Consider the following 23663-nt stretch of genomic DNA (forward strand, 5'->3'; position numbering starts at 1 on the left):
GTACTATCTACAAGATGCACTGCAGAAATTCGCCAAAGATCCTTAGATAGTAACTTCCAAATCCATGATCACTTCCAACTAGAAGGACAAGGGCAGCAGATACATGGAAACACCGCCACCAGCAAATTCCCCTCCATGTCACTCACCATCCTGACTTGGAATTATATCGTTATTCTTTCACTGTTGCTCAGGCAAAATCCTGGAATTCCCTCCCCACTGTAGGTCCACCACAGAGATGACAGTAGTTCTTCTCAAGGGCAACTAAGAATGGGCAATTAATGTTGGCCCAGCAGTGATATTCGTTTCCAAGGAATTTTTTTTTTAATGTTTTGAGGTTTTGACATTTTCATTTATTTCCTAACTGTTGAAGTTCTTACAGTAGTTTTTTTAGTCTCAAGAGTGTTGTTGGTACCAATGTGGATGACAACTAGATCTCAGCCCTTCTACTCCAAATTCTTCTTCCAGAGGAGATGTGCTTAATCTTGGCACCAGGCAGGAGACACAGTCTTAGCAACCTACTGTTACACTGAAACAGTACCTATTCTCAGCTAGAAATTAACTGTTGTGGTCATGGGAAAGGGGTAGACACCTCTCAGCACCCAATATGACCAATTACTTTGAGGCAAATATGTTGGATCCCTTCCAGAGAGGGGAAAATCATGCCCAGTTTTTTTAAATTCCAAAGTCCAAATCATGAATGTAAATTGCAAACAGTCGAGATACTATCACAATTCCTTAAGGAACTCCACTATTATGCTACTCTGAATGATCCCGATTTTCCCTTACTATCTTGAAGCCATCTAGTAATCCATTCTGACAACACATTCCTTGACTTATTTATAAGTCGGCTATTATAGGAGACCTTACCAAAGGCTTTTTGACATTCCAGATCAATTGCACTACTTTATTGCCATTGTCTAGTATCTCCATTACTTCTTCAAAATTTTCAGCCAAGTGGGAAAAGCAGAATATCCCCATGTTTACTCTTTATTATTATTTTTCTCATTTCTAAATGTTCTTTGGGAGTCTTGTCAATGGTAGTAAATTATTTCACCCATTTGAACTTCGTCGTGGGCATACTGCTCATGCATTTGAAATCAAACACAAATGAACAACAAAAATAAAACTGTATTGCAAAAAACATCCGAACAATGTAAAGTCCCATGTGGCTGCAGTGCAGCACCATCATATCTTTAGGTACACAAATAACAAACAGACAAATTTTGCTTCTCGACAAAAGGCTGGGATTTGAGGTTAGGAAGGCAAAAGCTTCCAGGGAGACTGTTCCAAAGACATCAGAAGCAACAGTTATGAGCAACAAAGAACACAGCAGAGGAGTGAAACAGACATTTGGCATCAGTCTGGAGAACAGTGTGGGAAAATGTGAAGTTTTTCATTTTGAAAAGGAGAACAAAAGAACACAAAGGGACTTGGGGATACTTATGCGTCAGACAAAGAAAGCTAGCACCCAGGTGCAGCAGGTAATCAGGGAGAAAAATGAAATGTTGCCCCTTATTCCAAGGGGTGAGTATAAGAGTAGAGAAGTCTTACTGCAATTGTACAAGGTGCTGAGGAGCTTTGGTCCCCTTGTCTAAGGAATGACATCATTTCATTGAAGACAGTTTAGAGAATGTACACTAGGACAAACCCAGTATGGATGGATTGTAGATAATCACATTAACAAATAGGATTCTTATGGGGTTTGACAGGGTAACTGCTGAAGTGAATATTTCCCTTCATCAAAGAGTCTAGTACCAGAGGGCATATTCTCAGAATCAAGGAGCACTGACTTAAGATGAGGAGATATTCCTTCTCTCAGAGTGTTGAGAGTTTTTGGAACTCCTTATCATAGACAACTGTGGGATTAGAGTCCTTGTGTATATTTACAGTTGAGATAGATAGATTCCTGTTCAGTGGGGGGAATCAAGGATAACGGGAAAAGGACAGGAAAGAGGACGAGAGGAATGTCGAATCAGCCATGATCCTATTGAATGGTGGAGCAGGCCTGAGGGCCAAACAGCCTATACCTGGTCCTATATCAGATAGTCTAATTACTGCACATAATTGGTCAATGTCTGGTAACATAGCAGCAAAGATACCACCTACTGAGTTTCCTCTCTTTTCTACGGTATTTACCTTATTCAGCAGATCTGAGTATAATATTGCATGAAATCAAAATCCTTTCCTGACACACAAATCTTAGAGTCACTTATTTAACACTCCAGCCTTCTTGGTCCCTGTGTTAATTTCCATATTGATCTTGGTAGTAATCCAGAAACAACTCTCGGCATTCTGCATTTTAATTTGGACCATAACAATTCAACCTCCCACAGCAAAGCAGCATTCCTAGCTCAATCATGATCTTTGGCTTCTAAGTGATCATATCAACTGGATGCTCCCTTTTCCACTCTTAGATAATCTCTAGTGATGAGGAAGTGCCCTTAACCCTGGCACTGGGCTAGCCACACAACTTTGGAGCTCCCTCTGATAGTGCTGTCTGAAACTATCTATCCTTGTGACTATACTGTCCCCTAATATTGCCACACTCCCTTTCATTCCTCCAAATTGAGTAGCATTTGTACCGTGATGCCATAGTTAGCTTTTTCATCCAGCCTGCAATCCTTGGCTAGTGAAGAAAGTGGGATAAGATTGTTACATCGATGAGTTGGACCTACACATCTTTGGACTGTGGGAGGAAACCAGAGCACCCGGAGGAAACCCACACAGACACGGGGAGAATGTGCAAACTCCACACAGGCAGTTGTCTGAGGTGGGTCTCTGGCGCTGCGAGGCAGCAGTGCTTACCCACTGTGCCACCGTGCCGCCCTCAATGTTTTATAGCAGTCCCTCTTCAGTTACATTCATGTATTTCACAGCACATTGAAAAGAAGATCTCACCATAGATGATGACATCAGTGCTGTTCTCCTTTGTCATTATTCCACTGGAAGCACTGCAGAAATAAGTTCCTTCATCTCCTTTTGTCACATTATCTATGATCAAAATGTTTGAGAGTTCCAGCCCTTTGGGTTGTTCTTGTTTCATTGTTTTGAAGACCAGGTGTGGGTTCTATTGAAATTAACAAAAAAGACCCATGCAATGTAAGGCATCTGACAAAATATATTTCACAGTCTAATGGATATATTCTGAAGTAAATTCCATTATGGCTATGCAGATCTTCCAAAAAAGAAGAATGCTGCTTATGTGACATACTAGTATTTAAACTTCATTAAACATCAGTAAAATGGTGAGAAAGTTCTGCTCAATCAAATATGCTTTCTATGGTACATTTAGCAGAAGGCCTATCTAGTTGTTATGTGGTCAAGTGTTAAAATTGCCTCAAGAAAAAATATAGATTATTTTGAATCAACCTGTTCAGACACATTATTATACACCTCCAGGGTGGGTAATACTTGCACATAGACCCCTTGTCCCAGAGGAAAGGACATATTAACACTGTGCTTCAAGAATTCTTTGATCTTCTGGTATTGTGGCCAATATTCCTCCCTCCTTCAAAACATGCTAACTCCTTAGTGACATTGTTGTATGTGAAATTTATTTATGTGTACACTGCCATTGTAGCCATAAGGAGTAATTATGCTTCAGAAGTATTACAATGTATGAAACATTCTTTTGGGGCATCCTGAGAACATACATCATGCTATATGATGCAGATTCTTTCTACATTGAGAAGAACATAATAACGAGATCTGTCCTTTTAGGCTCTGTACATCAGAGTATATCAAAATTAATTGAATGAAATATTTATGATAGCAATGAGAATAATAGAAATTGCAAGCTGAAGACTCTCTGACTAACATCTTGAAATTGCAACTAAGATTCAAGCCAAGATTTTACTTCAGAGGCCATTAGGTATGTCAATTGGAAAAGAGCAAATGTAGTTCAGCAAGATGACATGGGTCATCTCTGCTGGCCAAACGCACCTCCAAGTTATCGATAGAAAGACAGCTACTGATGTAGAAATATCTGTGTGGTAACCCATTATATAGTAACATAAGAATCAACTTTGGGTGATGATGTACAAGATATTAAATTAAATTATTCATGGTGACTCACCTTCTGTCCCATTGACATAGACAGGATAAAAATTTGAAAAGGTATATTCGACCTAATTTAACCAATTACCCAAACATTAGAATGACCCCCAGGAAAGCAGTGAATGGGAAAATTCATTCTATCACAACTTTTTTGGTCTATGAGTGATCTGCCCCACTACAATGGTTCTATCTGATATTGTCAGGAAATATTTTTCCTGAGGTAATCAAGTAAAAGCTTATGTTTATCATCATCAATAGGTCAAATTTTGCTTGAACTAGAGATCGTTAGTTCAACTTTCAGTTGTATGTTTTGGCTTTAAAACTTTTTTCCAACAAGATTTTTGAAAGAGTAAGCACAGTAAGAGCAATAGGGCATCACAATGAGACAAACAGGGGTATTTCCATCAATAATAAGATTAACTGGCTGAGAAATAATCAAATTTGAAGCCAAACCAAGTAGAGAAAGGCAAATAAAGATACAGCACAAGTTAGAATGAATGAAATGTGAAGAAAAAGACAGAAAAAGTTAGAGAAAAGTTAAAATGCAAAGTTTGATATTATTTTCTAACCTCTTAAAACAATTTATGACTTGAGGAAGTTGGATTTAATATTCATAATTGTTTACCTTCTGGTTAAGTAAGGTTAATTGGTAACCATTAACAATGGTCACATTGTTAAGGATATTTATGCCACTAAATACCTTACGACAGGTATAAAGAGCAGTCAAAGCATCAATACACTAACTTTCTGAAAAGACTACAAGACTACATTAGCTCAAACTATACTCACTCCTAAATACAAATCAGTTCTCAGACACATTTTTTTTCACCTGTCATTGAAGGAATTAATCAATACAACTGCAATTAATTTTGCGGGAGATTTGTTTTATCTTTCCAATATAAGTTCAAGGACATTCTATAACTACAAAGTATTGCCATTCTAATTTGACCACAGCAATGTAATGTAAAGAACTTTATAGATTTCCACACTAAATGTACAACACAAGAAGTATTCACTAATATACGAACAATCTCATTTCATTTGGGATTTGTATCTAACTTGCTTTTTACCAATTTTTGTTTGACACCTCCGCCTAGACATACCATTAATTAACAGAGAAATGTTGCATACTTTTGTCTACCTTGAACTTACTACCTCCAACCCAAATTCATTCCCCTTTCCCATTGAAGCATGAAGTATTGAAGACAAGATTCAAAATCTTTCTCTTCTCTATGGATTTGTTCTTTGGTGATATTTAGATTTTCTTTTGCTTAACTAAGCAAAGCTTCAAAACTTCCATATGTTATACCTTCAATCCAGGATACTTCCAGTTAAAGACGAGCCGAACATTGAGTTCAGTCTTGGCACTACAGTTGAGTATCAAACGTTCCCCCACTGCTAACTCCACTTGTGATCGAGGGTTCAGTGTAAGCTCCTGAATCTTGGTTCCTGTAGGGTGGATAGATTATACAATTATCCATACTTAGTGGCATAAAAATAGCAGAAATTAGCTCTGAGTCTTGAGAAATGTGTTGAGACGTGAAGATGATATTACAAATTGTAAGAATGTTTTACCTTTGTGCGCTCTGTATAAATAAGAATATGTCTTTTTATAAAAAGCTCATTTACAATTTTACTACACAAAATGTGTGGAGAAAATTTCCCTGTATTGGCAAGTGCCATCTAATTCCCTGATCATGTCAGTGGGTTCAACATAGATCTAAAATGATGGTTTTTTTTGTTACACAACATCACATGAAGTGAGTAGATCTTTTAAAAATTCTTCTGTTAACAGTGCTTAGAATGTATCTGGATTATGTGCTTTTGTATGTAATTGCATTGCAAACATTTAATGCTTAATGTATCTGATTTAATTCAAGGTTTAAACAATAATTGCAGTTTTGATCTCTAACTACATGGATAGTTCATCATGCAAGTATAGCACATGCAAACAACAAGTCAAAATCAAAGCTGCAGATTTAATGTTTGATTTTGATCTCCATAAAGTCCCTGTCATAGATTTGTTTAGAAATTACAACAAGAACACTTGGCTTAATCACTCATTGATTATAATTATTCTTTATATGGTAAGCTGCCTAATCAGTTCCCATAGCCATTCATGCTTTCCTTCAATGACTTGACTAGCATATTCTTCAATGATGACATTGGGCAGTATGTCATGGCAGTGCTGGCTGGAGAGCTGAAATGAGCTCTTCATTGTCTTCTTTTGGGAAGATTCACCAAATTCATTGATGATCAGAGACTTAGTCAAAGCTGCAGCAAGGCTTTCCTGAGATCAAGCACCTTGGAGGCAGCCAGAAGCCACTTCTCAACAGTGGCAGCTCTACACACTGCTAGCAATGCACCCATTTCAGGATTCATCAATGGCTCATGCTACATGTAAGTGATGGTGACATGGAGAATGCAAAGGGGAAATTGTGGGGAAAGGGTGGGTGTTCAGCAGTAAAGACAGAGGAATTATTCTCAGTATGCTCCCCCTTCCTGAAAATGGGTCCTTCAATCAGGCACTGCCACTGGGTATTACATTACAATATGGACACTCACTACCCACTTAAGGGCATCATTTGGCAGTGAGATAGGAAGGTAATTTATGTGCTTTATTGGCATGGATTTAAATCAGGGGGAGATGTGAGAAGGTGACAGGGCCCCCACATGCCACCCACCCAATGAACCACCACCTCAATTATTAAATTCATCTTGGGTAGAACATTACATCTATCTATGGTGTATGATTCAGTCTTTTTTTTTCATCCTTCTCAAATGCCTATTTCTTTGAGTATTGATGGGACAATTTAAGTCCACTGACATTAAACTTCTCTAGGAATGTGAGCCCAAGTGTACTTTTGGAAATCATCTTCAAAACCGGGTTTCAGCTCCTTTGTGGTGAGATGGGATGCAAAAGCACAACATGATATATCTAGCTATCGGCCTCAGAGAGACAACCACTGAGAATTCTCAGATAATCAATTCTCACTGGCAAACATGTCAGTATTTTTAGATGCAGACTTGAGATTGAAATCTTATTCACAAAAAACAATCAAAAGAAAGCTTACAGAAATAATTTTACAGTGATGCTGACATTCTAAACTTGTTCAGGTGACTATCTGGGGCATGGAGAAATGTGATAACAAATGATATACCTTTGCAAATAAAAAAAAACTCTTGGATATAGCCTCAACTAATTACAAGATCAATCTTCCATTGAATAGATTAAATTTTGCAAATAATTAGCTGTGTAAAAGCAATCAAATTATTGACCACAGGACACTAGGTTTCCTGTTGATAAAACCGGAGACACAGTAATATAAACGATCTTTCAACCTGAATCTCTAGCTCAGCAGGCAATAAGCATAAAATGACATCCTACTGTCTGTAGCTGTGTCCAGGATTATCAGCCAGTAGAACAGCCCACTGTGAGAAGTAGTTTAAATTGGCCAGTTCCGATTATCTGTTATCTCAGTCAACAGATTGAATATAGTATTTTTAAAATGAGATACAGGCAGGTCATAGTACAGATGTTTCAGTTTACAGACTGATAAACATCCATATTATTTTCAGGCAGGAACTATTTAAACAAATGTATTAGAATGTCTTCCTCACTGAACTATGTTTCTGTTATGTTGTAGTTATAGCCACGTACATAGAAATAATAAAAGGAAATTATACTAATTTTCATGTCCTTGCCACACCATTTGCACTTTGAAACATAGCGAATTTGGGATCTTAAGACTGTGACTGGGTGAATATTGATTCCCACCTGCTCCCATTTTCAGACCGATCTTAGCAAGAAAGTTAAAACTTTCTTCAGGAATGGTTAGCTGATATAGCTTTTTTTTTGTCATCTCTGTTTGATGGATTACCAACAACTACAGGCCCAATTTTGCCAATTTGGATACACAGTGAACAAATTCTCAGCTTTAATTAATGGAATCTGAATCCTGATTTCACTTTGTTTTCAATGTCAGTAGCTTGTGAATTTTGAGTTTTAAAGGCTTGCCAAATAGATACTGGAAGTTTTTGATTGCTTCTCAGAAACTAGTTTCTTCCTCGCACCACCAATGCATCTAACTCTGTGTAGAGTTGTTGTAACAGGATTTGAAATTCAGCGGCCCTCATGAGGTTTGTGAAAATTTTCTTGTGCTCCATAAAACCTCTGAGCAGGTGAGAACATGTCCCGCCCACTGCATGCAATTTTCAATATCCAATGATTGCTCTCAATCGGACGTTAATTTAAGTTTAACCACTTCAGTAAAAATGTACAAAATGCAGCTTACCTAAGACTACCACCACATACATGTTGGAACTATAGACTCTTCCATTTATTGTTGTTTCACATGTGACCATTCCTACATCTCTGATCTTGTGACTCAAAATAGTGAAGCCTTTCTGATTGTCCCAGAAAGTTGTCATTTCATCAGCAGCAATGTATTTTTCTGGGTATTTCTGTTCAAAAATTAAATAGGAATTATTTTGTGAATTAAAAATGTGATATGAAAATCTAATTGTTAACTATTGTTGATGTTATATATAATGATTCACAAATATAGAGATATAACTGCACAGAACAATAGGATTCTGTTTGTAGGGTCTATGTTGGCCTTTTATAGAGCAATTCAGTCAGTCTCACTGGCCTGCTGTATCTGTACAAACCTGTAAGTCAATTATCCTCAAGTGCCCTCCAATTTTCTTCTAAAACTGTTGATTGTCTCTCACACCATCACCCTCATAAGAGTGAATATCAGGTAATTAACACATGCACTGTGAATACATTTCTTCTCATACACCTCCTGCATCTCTCACCCAATACCTTAAGTCGTAGTGCCCTCATCCTTGTAGTACCTAGAAATGGGAACAGCTTTTCTTTCTTTATCTTCTTGAAACCTGAACACTTCAATCAAATGACTCTTCAATCACCTTAGCTCCAAGGAGAACAATATCAGTTTCACTGGCCTAACCTTTCAGCTAAAAACCCTCATCCCTGCAAACATTCCAGTAAATCCTCTTTCAAAGGTTTTCACATCTTTCTCAAATTATGGTGATTGGTCATGGGTACAGTACACTAGCTGGGGCCTAAGCAGTGGTCCTGAAAGTGCCTTGTTGAGTGAGATTCATAGTGACCACCCCACTATGGCTTGGAATGCATTTTCTCAGGTAATCTTCCACTCTTCAGCTCATCAATTATGCAACTAGGCTCTACAGCGCCTTTCCCAGGGAATCATGTGCTTCACAGACAGTATCTAGAGGTGTTGGTACATTGGCTGGTCCAATGGAGGGCCATCCCTCTTCCTGTGGACTCACACACAAGGCGACAGCAGTAAACTCAGCCAGCTTTGTCTGAAATTATAGCCCAGGTCAGTGCTGGGTCCTGAGTGAAGTTGATGCCCTACAGTGCAGAATGAACCTCAACGATCTTCTGCACTCCACAAGAGTAAGTCTTCTCTCTGTTTCTTCAGATCCATAGGGCCATAACTCCCCAGACTAATGTGACCAGCAGCACCCCAATTGATGGAACTATAGTCCCTAGAACTGATTACAATTGACCTGCAGATTGATCATGCCTCAGTCCCTGGAGGGTGAGGGGACAGTCTTATCAGAATCCAGGAATCCAAGTGCCTGACTGATCATGACCCAACCTTCATTGACTGGGATTGAATCAGTCCCTCAACTGACTGTATTTCTCTTGGTCCCACTAAGGACTTTAATGATCACACATAGCTACTTGGTTGAAGCATATTCAACTTGTTTGCCACATAATCTGCCAGCACACGTTGCAAGAGTACTGTGGCACATGATGCCTCACATCAACATGTCCACCTCCTCAACTGTTCAAGGTTCCCACCGTGACATGCTGCCTTCTCCCTAAGTGCTAAAACAAAACAAGCCACTGAGATTGGCCACCTGTAACTGAGCACTAAATATCCTGTGAACTAAGAAAGCAATGTGATCCACAGAAAAGCTGTTAGCCCTTAAAGTGAGTCTGTGCTGAAGTCAGTGTGAGAGTGCTAAGAAAGCAAGCAAAAAGCCTTAAGTCTCATCCTGTGTGGATACATGCTGTGTGTGTGTGTTTCTGTCAGGAACATACAGCCCTAGATATTCCTGAGCACCGAAGTGTTGAAGGGCTAAAAAGCTGTGTGATTTGGTCTGACAGCAGACCTGATGATGTGGCGAGACTGGTGGTTTGCCAATGCTGACTTGCATGGATGAAATATCAAGCAGGATGTTGACCATACAGCAGGAAAGAATGTTGGAGTGATGGATCTATTGAATGATGACTGGGACAAGCATTTGGAGAGTTGCAGCCTCTGATTACTCACTGACTTGCATATTAGCAATTTGTGCTGCCTGGATTTTCAGGGAACAAGAGGACATTGCAATTGGATCTTTAATCAGATGCAGATATATTGAAATACGGTAGTCATTGCCCAATGAAGTTGCTGGTCAAGGCTGAGGAAAAAGATTGCAAAAGCCCTTCTGGACTTTGAGATTCTGAGGTTTTCTTCTTTTTCCATAATTCTCACTGTTGCTTACATCACAACAAGGAGAGGAAAATTTTACCGTCAGGTTTGTCAACAAACTCTTATGTGGTACCTTGGTTAAGGTTTTCTTTGAATCCAAACAGATAACATTTATTAGCAATCCCCTCATCAACTCTTGTTGGATGCTGCCTGAACTGCTGTGCTCTTCCAGCACCACTAATCCAGTATCCCTCATCAACCTTGTCTATTTAACATCAGAAAATTAACTTGATAAATCAAATACGATCTGCTTTTAACAAATCCATGCTGGATCTTGATAATTAACTCAATCCTTTCCAAGTACTTCTTCATTTTTTCCAAAACTTTAATCACTGCTAATATTAAACAGGCTGGTCTTTGTAGATATAAGCAATGTCTTGCACACTAGCCATTTTCCAATATTCTGGTATGTTGCCCATATCAAGGAAGGTTATGATGTGCCCTTCTAATATCTCCAGCGTTAACAAACTGGGATGCAAACCATTGGACTTATCTTATCTACTCTAAGCTTAGCTTATCCATTCTAAGCATAGCCAATCATTCTAGTATACCCTGCTTATCAATCTGCATGCCATTCTTTAACTCTGTCATCTCATCTTTGACTAATAGTTGTCAATGTCCTCCTCATTGGTAAACATCATAACAGTGTACTCTTCAAATGTTCTGCCCTTTCAGGTAAACCTAAAGTCAAGTTACACAGCCTCTAAACAACCTGTACAAAAATGTTATAACATATCTCTGGAGCAGGTAGGACTTGAATCCAGGCATCCTGGCTCAGAGATAGGGACACTACCACTGCAGCCCATATAAAACACAGTTAGTCCTTTAATAACATTTTTGGGCTATGAATCAAACTGTGAACATGCCAGAAGGAATTATAGGTCATAGAAAGCAGACATCAGTTACATGTCTTTGGGAAATGTGATTATTGTCATTGCTAGTAACATCCTCTTCAATTCTCACTGATGCAGGGAGCCTTTTTCTTATATTCTAAACAGCTGGAGATTTAAAAGGTTCACAGTGTGACAATTTGCCAGACCATATCCACCCTTCAAAAGTATTTACATCTAGCCTATTAATTGTTGACTCCCTGAGCTCAAGTAGCCCAGCTGAGTTCAGCTTTCCCTCGTGTGAGTTGTACACCACCCATTTTCTCCGACCAGAAAAAAATGGGATTTATCAAAAACGGCAGTAAGACTTCTGAATCTGGATCCCACTCATTTTTGAGGGCCTTGCCTCCATATTGTTGTATAAATCTAGTTCTTCATGTTTTTATATGTAAGCATTCAGAACCCGTCTTTATATTCCTTGTAGTTCCCTAGTCTGCCCTACCCAATAATTTACTGTGTTCTGCTTTAATACTGCTGAACACTGTCACTGCTTTGTGCACCTTTTCTCTTCTACATTCTGGTGCCCAGCCTGTTGCCAATTTAATTCAAATTCTCCATGAGCAGATTATTGAACATTTCCATCAGGACATTTGTCCTCTGCCTATTGATGTGTAATGTTTTCCTTTTAAATAGATTGCTCGAGCCCAAGAATTGGTCTCAATGGTGCAAGAACCTAAAGCCATTTCACCTACACCATGATTCAAGTCATACACTGATCCTCCATATCTTCCTATTTCTATTCTCATTACTATGTGGATATAGGAGTAATCCTGAGGATGCTACATTTGAGAGGCTACTTTTGAACTTATTTCTTAGGTCGTGAACATCAGACTTCAGGACTTCAATATTTGCTGCCTCCATATTGGTGTTTCGTAATATAGCACTTTTGTGATATACTAAAATGGCAAATTTAACATTTCCATTTCAGGGAGTTCTTCATTCGTCTGTAATATTTGCAAACCAAAAAAAAGTTAAATTATTCTGAATGTGATCATGCTGCCAACAAAATTGCATTTTGAAATGCATATTTGCATTTATATCTTGAATAACATGATTGCTATGATGTTAACTGTAATTTAGCGTAACCTGGGGAAGTTATATGATGCAGTCATGTAAATAAGCAGTTATATTTACCGTATGTAGGGTCACATTAAGATCCGGCATGGATACTTTGCATGGAATCATTATTGTCTTGGTCTCCATTATGTACAATGCTTCTGGGTTCCCAGGATAGGAATTCACAAAGGGAATTTGACTGTCTAAAATGAAAACAATGTATCTTTTGAAGTGGAATAATTTGTTGATGACAACAGATGATTTTCAAGCATATTTTATGATCTTAATGTTGATAATTTCAATTAAATCCTTGGAGTAATAATTGCAGAACTTTTTGGATTACTCATTCGAAACAATGCCTATAGTTTCTATGAGTATGGTCTACTGGACTTAATGACACCAAGATTAAATGGTAAGGTGTAATGTTCTTTTATTGCTGCACTGGTACAGAACTGGTTTCTAATTCTTCATAGTTTATCAATTTAAGGAATAAAATTTCCACTTTCAAACTATTTCATAAAGAGAATTGTCAGATAAGAGCTCCAGATGTCACTGATCTTGGGTAAAGGAACGATTCTGTATCTTGCAAGGCTATTTGGAAAATCTGAGAAATGGAGTTTGCCGAGCAGTCAGGTCACTGTTATTTAATGGTCAAATCTACTTTTCTCCCACTAGGATTAGCTGTGGCAATTGAATAACCTCTAAAATCCAGGTCTAAATCTTTTTGTCATTTTTTTCCTTTCAGTTGTACTTTTACTGAGGCAATTTTCATCTGAAATAGCCATCAAATGAATGCAACTTAACCAAGCCACTTCTAAAAATTAGTGAGATCAGAGAGATAATTTGACATTCACTTTTAACCAATGTTTGCCTGTGTCCTTCCAATTTTAATAAATATTCATAATAAATTATAAATGCACAAAAATGCCAGTATTGGAGTAAAAAGTTCCAAAAGCTTGTAAGGGACTGTGTATATTCCTACTCAATGAAAAAGACAAATTTACATGAAGTCCATGAGTCCAAACGCTAACAGCCAAACACTAACAGCATAAACCATTTTAAAACAATGAGTGCGTTTCACCGCACTCTTGTAAAATCCAATGAGGCACGAAAACATTTTTGAGCCTAAGATCGTGGAGAAATTGTTGATTCCAACAATGACTTTCACAGCTCATCAGCTGTCATCCAGCTATTGTGCAGACAACAAGCTAAAACTATGTCAATACTGTATATGTAGTAAGCAATATTTTCTCTCAAACTGTTTTTATTTATTATCAATACTTGCCTTGTTTAAATAACCGGGATAGATTTGCTGTATGGTTCATTAAATAAGCTATCTTACAAAACATTTTATTTAGTGAATTTAATCAGGACTTAATACCATTAGGCGAACTAACTTTAAATCGAACATACCACATTCTTTCCCCTTAAAATCACTGAAATGTTCTTCAAAAAGTTTTATTTTGTTAAGCGTTATAGATGGTGGAGAATGGTAATTTTTGTTATAAAAATTGCTGTTTGCGGATAATTCGCAATTGTCTAAAGACTACTTACATAAAATGCAGAGTCAAGGACACCAATCAGGAAATTGGTTTGTTTTTTTTTCGTTTTAACTCCCTCTGATCGGTAAGACAGAAGGAAGTGCTGCAGGCAATCTGCGTTTAACCACATTGCTTTGGAAGTCGGAAAACAGGAACCCTATGGAGGTTAACCCCAGCATGTGGTGGGCTTTATTGTGGGTACACTGTTCCAGTTGAAGCAAAGGTGATCATTTGTACGGCGTCTGATAAGAATCTGTATGAGCTCCCACAAAAGAGGCATAGCCATGAGATCAAAGGATAAAACAGAACAAATCCACATGCTTCAGGAAATGCAGGTTTAAATTGAAATGCTACCTACTGGAGAAAATGTAACCAATTGAAAGTGTGTTCTGTTTGTGTTTATATCCATACGTTAAATTTGAATCGCTGCCACTCTCACTTGTGCTATCACTTATAATGTTGTCTTTTAAAAATAAAGCTGGTTAAATTTTTTCCCTTCATTACTTGCCTTTTTAAATTACAACTTTGGAATGTTTAGATCGTATTACATTGAAAGAAGTGACCACTAGGGGAGTAATGACAAAGGTGGAACAGGGTTTGAAACTGGGATTTATTTTCAAGTACAGTATTATGTAAGCCAAAAGACAATTTAAGAGAAGTTTTCATACCTTGAACAAAGACATAGATACTTGCAGCTTCTTGCACCGGAGAATACTTGTAGAAACAACGATATGCTCCTGTATCGTTTGCAATGGTTTTTGTCAAAATGAGAGTTTTGCAAAACGAAGTACGGTTGCTGCAATCAGTCAGGGATATCCTGTGTTCCATGCTACTGTGATTCCTGGGCCATGACCATTCCAACGGTTCACGTCCTCTACAGCAAACATTCAGAAGCAACATGACCTCAGTTAGAAGTGCGGAGCTGGCTAAAGTTGGTTTTATTTTTTGTTTACAATACAAAGAGGTGAAACGTTGAACGATTGTACTATTTTTCCCTATTATGATTCCGAAAGGAATACAGACCGGGATATAAATTACCACATGGTATTTAAACAGATGTATCATATAATTATCGATTGGAAAGAGGATTGCAATAATCATTACAAGTAGGAATAAAGAGAACATCTGTAGAATATATTATAAAGGTCACAGTGAAATTATATCGTGAGTGTTTAAGTGCCGTAATGAATAAAGTCTGGTGCAATTTAGTTGAATAGAATTTATAACTCAGTTGTATTTTCACTAATGTTTCAAAATGAAAATTGCAGAGAAGAGCAAGTCTAGAACATGCTATCTAATAGAATACATCGCCCTGCTACAACAGTGGCTGTCTCAAGGAGCATTTGGAATTGTAGTCTGCCATTGGATAAATGTTTGTTTCAGGGATATCAACACGGATTTAATCAAATGAAAGGAATTCGTTGAAGGCATTGGGAAGAGAAATCCAAGGGGAATGTCTATAGCAAATGGATATTTATCTGAACATTTACCTCAAACCAAGAACAGTAGCAGTTTTACTTCACTTCTTTTACATGCAAATTATCGGTGTCAAATTTAATATTTCGAGTTAACCCAAATTTTGAGATATTTTGGAAATTTCCTAATGAGAATTCACGGAAAAAAGATATGAACTCAGAATGTTGTCCACATATCATTTTTTTGATGACAGAAGTGAAATTTCAACTGTGGACTGTAAATGATAACATCATATTGTCGTTTGATTTGTCCAACATTTGATAACATCAAATTTCCATTTCACTGCAGCAAAAGATGATTAGTTGTGGTTATAAAATTTCTACAGCAAATTTTATAGATCTTGCTGTCTCTTTCAAAGCTGCTCCTAACTAAGATGATTTAATACAGAACATTGTGAATCATGAATTACTATTTTAAGGTATGATGAAGTTAATGCTCGCACTATAATCGGTACAGTAACACAAGCGTTCACTTGTTTATCTTTCATTGTCCATTTGTATATAAAGATAATATGATCTTATTCAAAGACATGAACTTATGTCATTGTAGATGTGTAGGTCATATAAAGGAAGACAGAATAAATTGTTCGAATAGATGTGCAAATATATTCGCATATTTACATATGCATATTTGCAATCATACAAATTAGCACAAAGTTATGTGATATATGATGAATTTTTCAAAAGTATTATTTCAAGAAAAGTGCAGAACTTTCTCTTACCTGCAAGTAATTATTAAAGTGTCATTACCATTAATTACATGTTCTTTATTCTGGATGCTAAGGTGTGGGGGAAAGTAGGAGCCTGCAAATTAAAACATCTGGTTAATTTCAAACAGAAACACCTACAAAACCTAATCAGAGTGAATCCATTTGTGCATACTAGTTGATCATATTAAAGTGAGGTTGAAGCCTGAAAAGTCCAATTCAAATGGGAACAGAATTGTGACAAAACAAGTTGTCTGTTTTGTGACACTTGTTTGCCTTACCACCTTATTGTTATTCCTGTTATTGAATGGAAATGTATCCATGGATCACCCATCAATTGGCATCATATGCATATGCATCACAAGGGTGTAGCCTGGACTAGAAAATATGCAACCACTGCTGTAGGGAGATAGGAAGGAAATTCTTTTAGGGTGGGTCTAGGGACTATTTCCTGTGAGGAGCCTTGTAAAACTATACTTTAAAATACATATTTTCAAGCCCTTGTGACTATGTCTTATGTAATATTTGAGGATCCAGCTGAAGACTGGAAATTGTGATAGAACAATGAGGATGAAGTAGCAATGGTTCAACATATATCTGAACATTATCTACATTGTTTTTAAAAAGTAAAAGTAAACTTGCTGCATTAAGGTTTTATGATAAACCTTTCTACCTTGACATTCTATGACAAGCTCTCGATGAACATTCCAAACATATACCTACATGACATATACAATGTTTGCTACAAATCCCATATTAATTACATGTGCAAGGTTTCAAAAAAATCTAGGTTTTGTTTTCACTCTAGATTCAATGAATAAAGCCTAACTCTAGAGTTAGATCTATATGTATATAATGCCTCATTTTAAAAGAAAACAAATTTTCTATTTAATTAATGGAAAGTACAATGACCTAGTTGGTGAATATTCTTCTGTAGAACGTTAAATGTAGAAATACATTAGAAGAGGTTAACTTCATAGTAAACTTAATTCATTAATTAGCATGGTGATAGAGAAGCTATTTTTAAGGGAATGCCACTTATGCGAAGGTTACCAGGTCTACTTAAAGATGGATATTTTCAAACTACTCATTTGTTTAGATATTGACAAAATATTGCAGCTTAAACATTCTTTATCAGGACAGTTATATTATTAATTTTCTGAGGTAAGCTTACTTTACAATGTATTGCTATGAGTATACAAAGCAAAGGGGCATATCAAATACTACCTAGAGTTTGGCAAAATCATCTTAAAGAATTTGCCAGATTGAAATGGTTGCATTAAGCCAAGGATGATGACCAGAATTTTTACGGACTGGACTGTTGGTGGTTGTGTTACAGGAAGAGAAGGATGGGGGACACCTCTTCTGAAGACTAATACAATAGCTAGACTGAGGTAGCTCCAAGTGTGAACACATCTCAAATGTAGTCAGATGCTGGGAGCAGTTGAGGAAGAAATTTGCTGCTTTTTGAAATATGACTAAGGTAAACATGTTTAGGCGTTGCCCAACTTTACAATGTTGCCTAACAAGGAATCTAAAAAACATGTTATTGCAAGTCTGGTCACATCACAGAGCAAGACTCCATGGTGAATTCCCTCACTTATTTCCCAAATGTCATGTATGTATATTTTTAGCATTGCACTTTATACTACCATTTCAATCTGTCCAATGAAATATCACAGAGAACAATCACTTAGCATGTAGCTGCACCAGATATATAAAATGAAGCCTGCCAACTGAGGAAAATTCATTTCTTCCTCTATTCCCTTGAAGATAAGATTGCATAAGGCATGCTACATTTGAATTATCTGCAACCACAAGGTTGACATTCAATACATATTTCCTCTGATTCTTCTTTTCTCCTTTGGACCTAGCCTGGCTTGCGAAGTAGAATATAAATAGTTCTTAATTAGGTTGCACTCAGAAATATAGATATGTGAAATTAACTAAGGCCCATGAGCTACAGCTTTAAAAGGTAGCAAAAGTAAAGCCTTGAAATAAATGAATGACTGTGTCAAAATACTGCCTGACAGACACCTTCAAATTCTGGAGTCAATTGGCTGATTAGTTAACCAAAAAGCATCTATTTCTTGTTGGTCCTGAGATGCAGAAGTGGTGCTCAGCGATCAAAACTGTGTTACAAAGCAAGTGCTTTAATTTTTTTCTTATAGGACAAATAACCAGCACAGGTTTGGTATGTGGGTCTCAGTGTATAATTTCCCATTCCATTACCCCATGGTATATATATGTCAGATGAGAAACAGTCTGAACAGGTCCAGAAACTGAGAACTTTAGTTACTAGCATTAACCTCATAGAAAAGATTTTGTTTCCCTAAATTGTAATGAGTCAATGCATTATAAGTTTGATTTTCATCAGTTTTTGGTCTTATTTCTGCTAATCTAATAAAAATGCAATAAACTCTGTCCAAAATGGCATTTAGAATTGCAATGGAAAGCTGAAAGGTGGCAAATATCACAATTTCATATGTCTCATGTATTTTGTTGCAATGAATACATTGGTATTGATTATAATAAATTTATGCAAAACACAAATAGACCACCAAGATTTTGTTGGAGACAAAGGCCCTAGAATCATTAAAGAAACAATTAGGACCTATGATTCTATAACAGTATGTGGAGGGATGTCATTTTATTTTGAGTAGATCTATTAGGATGGGCTTAATGGTATTTTTCCTTTATAAATATCTTGTGAGTTTGTGTGACACAATACACCTTTCAATGCCCCACAAAATACTTCAAGTTAATAGGTCAGAAAAATGAAAGCAGATAAAATAAGAAGCAGTGACTGTAAAGTGCAAACAGTGTACACCGTCAGAAGCATAGCATTGGAAAGGATATGTTCAAATAACTAGGTGGACGCTTTAACAATGGCAGGAATGTACTGATGATACATCCAGAGCATTTTACTTTGTAGTTCAATTGTTCTGAAATAGAATGTTCAAATTGCATGGCGTCATGCAACCTCTATCATAACAGGAGGAGGGAAGATGGTCAAGCATTAGCCAACTGGCTGAAATTCTGGGCACATTTCCGATCTGATGTTGCCGAATGTTTAGGACTTACAAAGGACGTAAACGATTGGAATGAAATGGACAATCAGCAGATTATCTCAGCCCAGGAGAATTTCAAGGTTTTCTCTAAACAATTTTCCTTATATTGTAGCATCGACAAATTGAAAAGGTCTTGAATAGGAAGGGTGCATTACAAAGTGCTTAAAACAGGAAATTGTATATGGTTCACTTAATGGCATTGTACAGTACGTTATATCAAAGACTGCATTGTTAAAATAACGTTTCCGTCTATCCAGCAACCAAAAGACGGTTGTTGTTATGACAATTGCTCACAGTGATGGTTCAGGAAATGCGAACGGTACAAATATTTTACTGTTATCCTGCTGTAGTAATTAGGTTGCAGGAGGTATAGACAGGTCTGCTGGATGCAAATGCAGCGCTAATTTCAGTTTAAAGTACTTAGAGATTCACCTCGTTAGAAAGTCTGTTAGAGGGGACTTGCACTTATTGTCCAACAGATTTCCTCTGATCAGCAACTCCTACCGCGTCCCCTGCCCATCTGTCATGAGCTACTTCAATGAAACAATCCGTGTTGACAGCAGACTTCAGCGATCCAGCCCACCTTCCTCCAACCCACAATCCCCTCGCACCATTTACCCACCGCTCACCTTTAATTAGCTACCAGGGAACTGCAGTGACTATAAAGCCTAAATAACGGTAATCCGCCCCGGGGCACTTTTCAATTTCCTTCTCTAGGAATAAATGTGAAAATGGACGGTTTTAAATCAAATTATTTTGTTTTGGTTCGCTTCCTTTCGGAGCCCAAATTAGGTGCAACAATTATGATTTCAAGCGAGAGATGCCGGATCCAGGTATATAAAATCGAGATACAGTTTAACAATCCGGAACTCTGGGAGTGATATTACTCAAGGATTCGGCCTTTATGAGTTGGATACCCTACATAGCTTGAGTAATTGGTTTGCCCCTGACTGGAGGTATTTAGGTGTGACTGGGGAACCCATTGTGCTCCAGAAGAAAGAAGAGTCGGCCATTCAGCCCCTCAAACTTGCCTCTCCACTGTATAAGGTCATGTCTGTCTCAGGTGTCAACTCTACTTCCGTGTCGGATTGTCACAGCTCTCAATTCCTCGATTTGTTTCACATTCATCTATTCATCTATCTATCTGCCTGTCTGTCTAACTCCTCTTCATAATGATAGAACTTCGGTTTGTTTATCCTACTGAATATTCTTCTTCAATGTTCATTGGGGTCCCGGAGAGAAGAGCTACTATGAATTGTGACTTCAATCCGCAATGCTGCTGCCCAGATTGGGAAGAATATCCTGGACGGGCAGCTGATCTTGGCAGCTAGTTCCAACATCCGTTTGGAAAGTCGATTTTGCTGGCTTTGAGTAAAGGATGGGACTTCGGTCACCTGATGTTCCTTTTTTTACTTCCCAGAAATCTCCACAGCCCCTTCCCCGGCCGCTCGGCCCATCTCCATTTCCTAGCAGCTTATTTGGGAATTTACCGAGCGGTGTTAAATGTGTGCTACTGAGGGAGGGGCTTTTGCACTGACAGCTGTCAATTCACAGTACAGTTCACCAGATTATATTCTTGGGTGAATCGTTTCACGGTGGACTGCCTATAAAGCCCCACAGTATAAAACGAATCAGCAGCTAGCGTATTTATTTTTAATATAAATGAAGTTGATACCGAATTGCTGTTCAACTTTTCCACAAGCTTTCGGCTTCAATAGGGCATGGCAGTACAGTCAGTAGGACCCAGAGCAGGACTATCCGTGAGATACAGCTGGGCAATAACCCATTGTAAACCACAGATTAATACACAAGTTCCATTGAAGAGCACAGTTCCTCAACTATTAACGATTGTTTGTATCTCACTGAACAGGGAATTCAAAGCGAATCACTGACATTATAAAGACACACCAGATTCCTGTCATTTGTTAGAGCCTCGGGTTTTAGTGGTGCAGTGGTAGTGTCTCTACCTCTGAACTAGAGGCCTGGGTTCAAATCCCACCTTACTCCAGAAAGGTATGTAAGTCTCTGAACGGGTTGTTTTAAAACTTTTTTTTAACTGATCTTACCGTGGGACTCTTGTAGCATAGTGATAGTGTCCCTCCCTCTGGCCTAGGAGGGGCGGGTTGAAGTCCCACCTGCTCCAGCGCTGTGTAACAGTTTAACTAGAAAAAAGCTAATCTGACGTAACTCGAAGTAACCAGGACACCACAAGTGATTTGAAGCTCGACTGTCAAACTGCTTCAGACAACGAGAAGGTGCAGTCTGCCTAGTTGTTAGGGATAAAGTAGCATTATTTTTGTTCAAAGGGATTTACCAAGTTCTGGGTTGGACTCCCTGCATCTGAATACAGTGGACACCTCACATTGTCAATTTTTATAATCTCAACAAAGCACCTTTTGCGTCAGTGTATCTGACACTCAAGAGTTAAGTTTCGAACGAAATGTAATAGCACATGGAGTATGTAATTATTGCACAATGTTTTCATTAATTAGCAGAACTACCTCAAATTTGCATTATGAAAAGTTTGAATGTCCTACGATTTAAGGTGAATTGTGCACCAAATCTTCGATTTGAATCTCTTGCCATTCAACATAACATACAACAACATTGCCAGGTTAGTTTACAAAGAGCCCTCTCACCCGCTGCATCAGAAAATTCTGTCCACAGCCACATCAACAGCGCGAAACCCCACTTCTTCCACATGTCACCGTGGAAATGCCGGGATCCAAATGAACGTGGTCTCCCGTTGCTCTGCCAATCCGTCTCCTTTCTCAATATTCGCTGCTTCTCACAGCTTTATTCTTTTAGTGTCGATCGAACCGCGGAACATAATAAAGTCGCCTTTCAATGACTTGGGGGTCAATAGGAATTCTGCAAACGCCTCTCAAGTGATAATCCAGGAGCTGGTACTCGGATCCAGTCCGCCCTGAAAAGGAAGCTGCTGCAATTCTGGGGTCAGTTCAATGAGTATCAAGTGGACATGGCAATTTGTGGATTATATACGGGAGGAGGTGCCGAACCACGAAAGTTGATCCATTCATCACGTGATGTGAAAGCGCTGTTGATCCTAAACATCCTGAACAACGAGGAAAGGAAAATTATCACCGAATTGGCTGTAAAAGTGCATTTCTTTGTGGGTGAAAACATGTTAACGCTTCAGGTTGAAAATAAGACATTTAAATGGAACAGGTCTACAATTATGAACGTAAAATTTCTACATGCTGCAATTATGGCAACTTGACGCCAAATTAATATTATTTGGAAGCGAAAATAAGTTTTATGGATTACATCCAATATTGCAAACACTAAGAAAATAATTGGATAACGTGCAATACGCAGCTGAACTTGTGTACTTACTCGTCTCCAAATGGTGTTTACAATATTCGACGGAGAGCGAGCAGTGAGATGGTTAAATAGTGTTTACTCCGTTTTGGTACAGTAATAGCTACCTCCTCCCCAGCCATTTGCATTTCTAATTAAATGTACCTACACCACTTTCTTAAGATTACTTATAAACAGGTGGAGTCATATCTTTTCATTGAGTCTCAAAGTGAGTTCCAGTCTAACCTTGTTGGGCCGAAGGGCCTGTTTCCACACTGTAAGTAATCTAATCTAATCTAATCTCTCTCCTCATCAGTTGGGAATGTTCCTGTTCGAGCAACCTCAGTCCAGATCCTGGCGAAGGTGAAGAGACATCATGAGAGCTCAGAGAAATTAAGGGGGCCGGTCTCACAAGCCGCAATGCCAGTTCTGAAGAAGGGCCACTGGACCCGAAACTGCTGACTCTCCACAGATGCTGTCAAAGTCAAAAGGTTTTTTTTTGTCAGTAGCAGTGCTAACGTGGAAGGTGTCTGAATTTGGGAGTATGGAACTTCGCCCTAAATCTTCCTGGAGGCATTTCGAGGTACATGTGTGATACCAAGGCATTCAAGGTTATAGGCCAAGTGTTGGAAATGGAATTGGAATATATTGGTTGTTGCTTTTGACAAGTGCAGACGCGATGTGCCTCACGGCCATTTTCTGTGTTGCAGAGCTGTACATCATTATGCGACATCTGATACTCAAATGAGTAAATCCTTTAATTAGTTACATCAAATTGAAGTCATAGAGTCATAGAGATGTACAGCATGGGACAGACCTTTTAGTTCAACTTGTCCATGCCAACCAGATATCCAAAGTTAATCTAGTCCCATTCAGAAGCACTTAGCCCTCTAAACCCTTCCTATTCATATACCCATCCAAATGCCTTTTAAATGTTGTAACTGTACCGAACTCCTCTGGCAGCTCATTCCTTACACGCACCACCATCTGCATGAAGAAATTGCCCCTTA

The 23663-nt window shown here is 38.1% G+C and overlaps 1 protein-coding gene across 1 annotated transcript in view; it reads right to left on the reverse strand.

The window, feature by feature from the left end:
• kdr (kinase insert domain receptor (a type III receptor tyrosine kinase)) overlaps positions 1-22301 on the reverse strand; it is a 70265-nt gene extending 47964 nt beyond the window's left edge. Inside the window, exons 1-7 of the mRNA XM_072569525.1 lie at positions 21972-22301; positions 16277-16358; positions 14748-14953; positions 12617-12741; positions 8352-8520; positions 5366-5505; positions 2899-3067 (exon numbers count right to left, since the gene is read on the reverse strand). Of these exons, the coding sequence (XP_072425626.1) occupies positions 2899-3067; positions 5366-5505; positions 8352-8520; positions 12617-12741; positions 14748-14953; positions 16277-16358; positions 21972-22035 (955 nt within the window). The 5' untranslated portion in view covers positions 22036-22301. The remainder of the gene's footprint in view (positions 1-2898; positions 3068-5365; positions 5506-8351; positions 8521-12616; positions 12742-14747; positions 14954-16276; positions 16359-21971) is intronic.
• Between the last annotated feature and the right edge of the window lie 1362 nt (positions 22302-23663).

This window comes from Chiloscyllium punctatum, chromosome 1, assembly GCF_047496795.1.
Source record: "Chiloscyllium punctatum isolate Juve2018m chromosome 1, sChiPun1.3, whole genome shotgun sequence".
Lineage (NCBI taxonomy): Eukaryota > Metazoa > Chordata > Chondrichthyes > Orectolobiformes > Hemiscylliidae > Chiloscyllium > Chiloscyllium punctatum.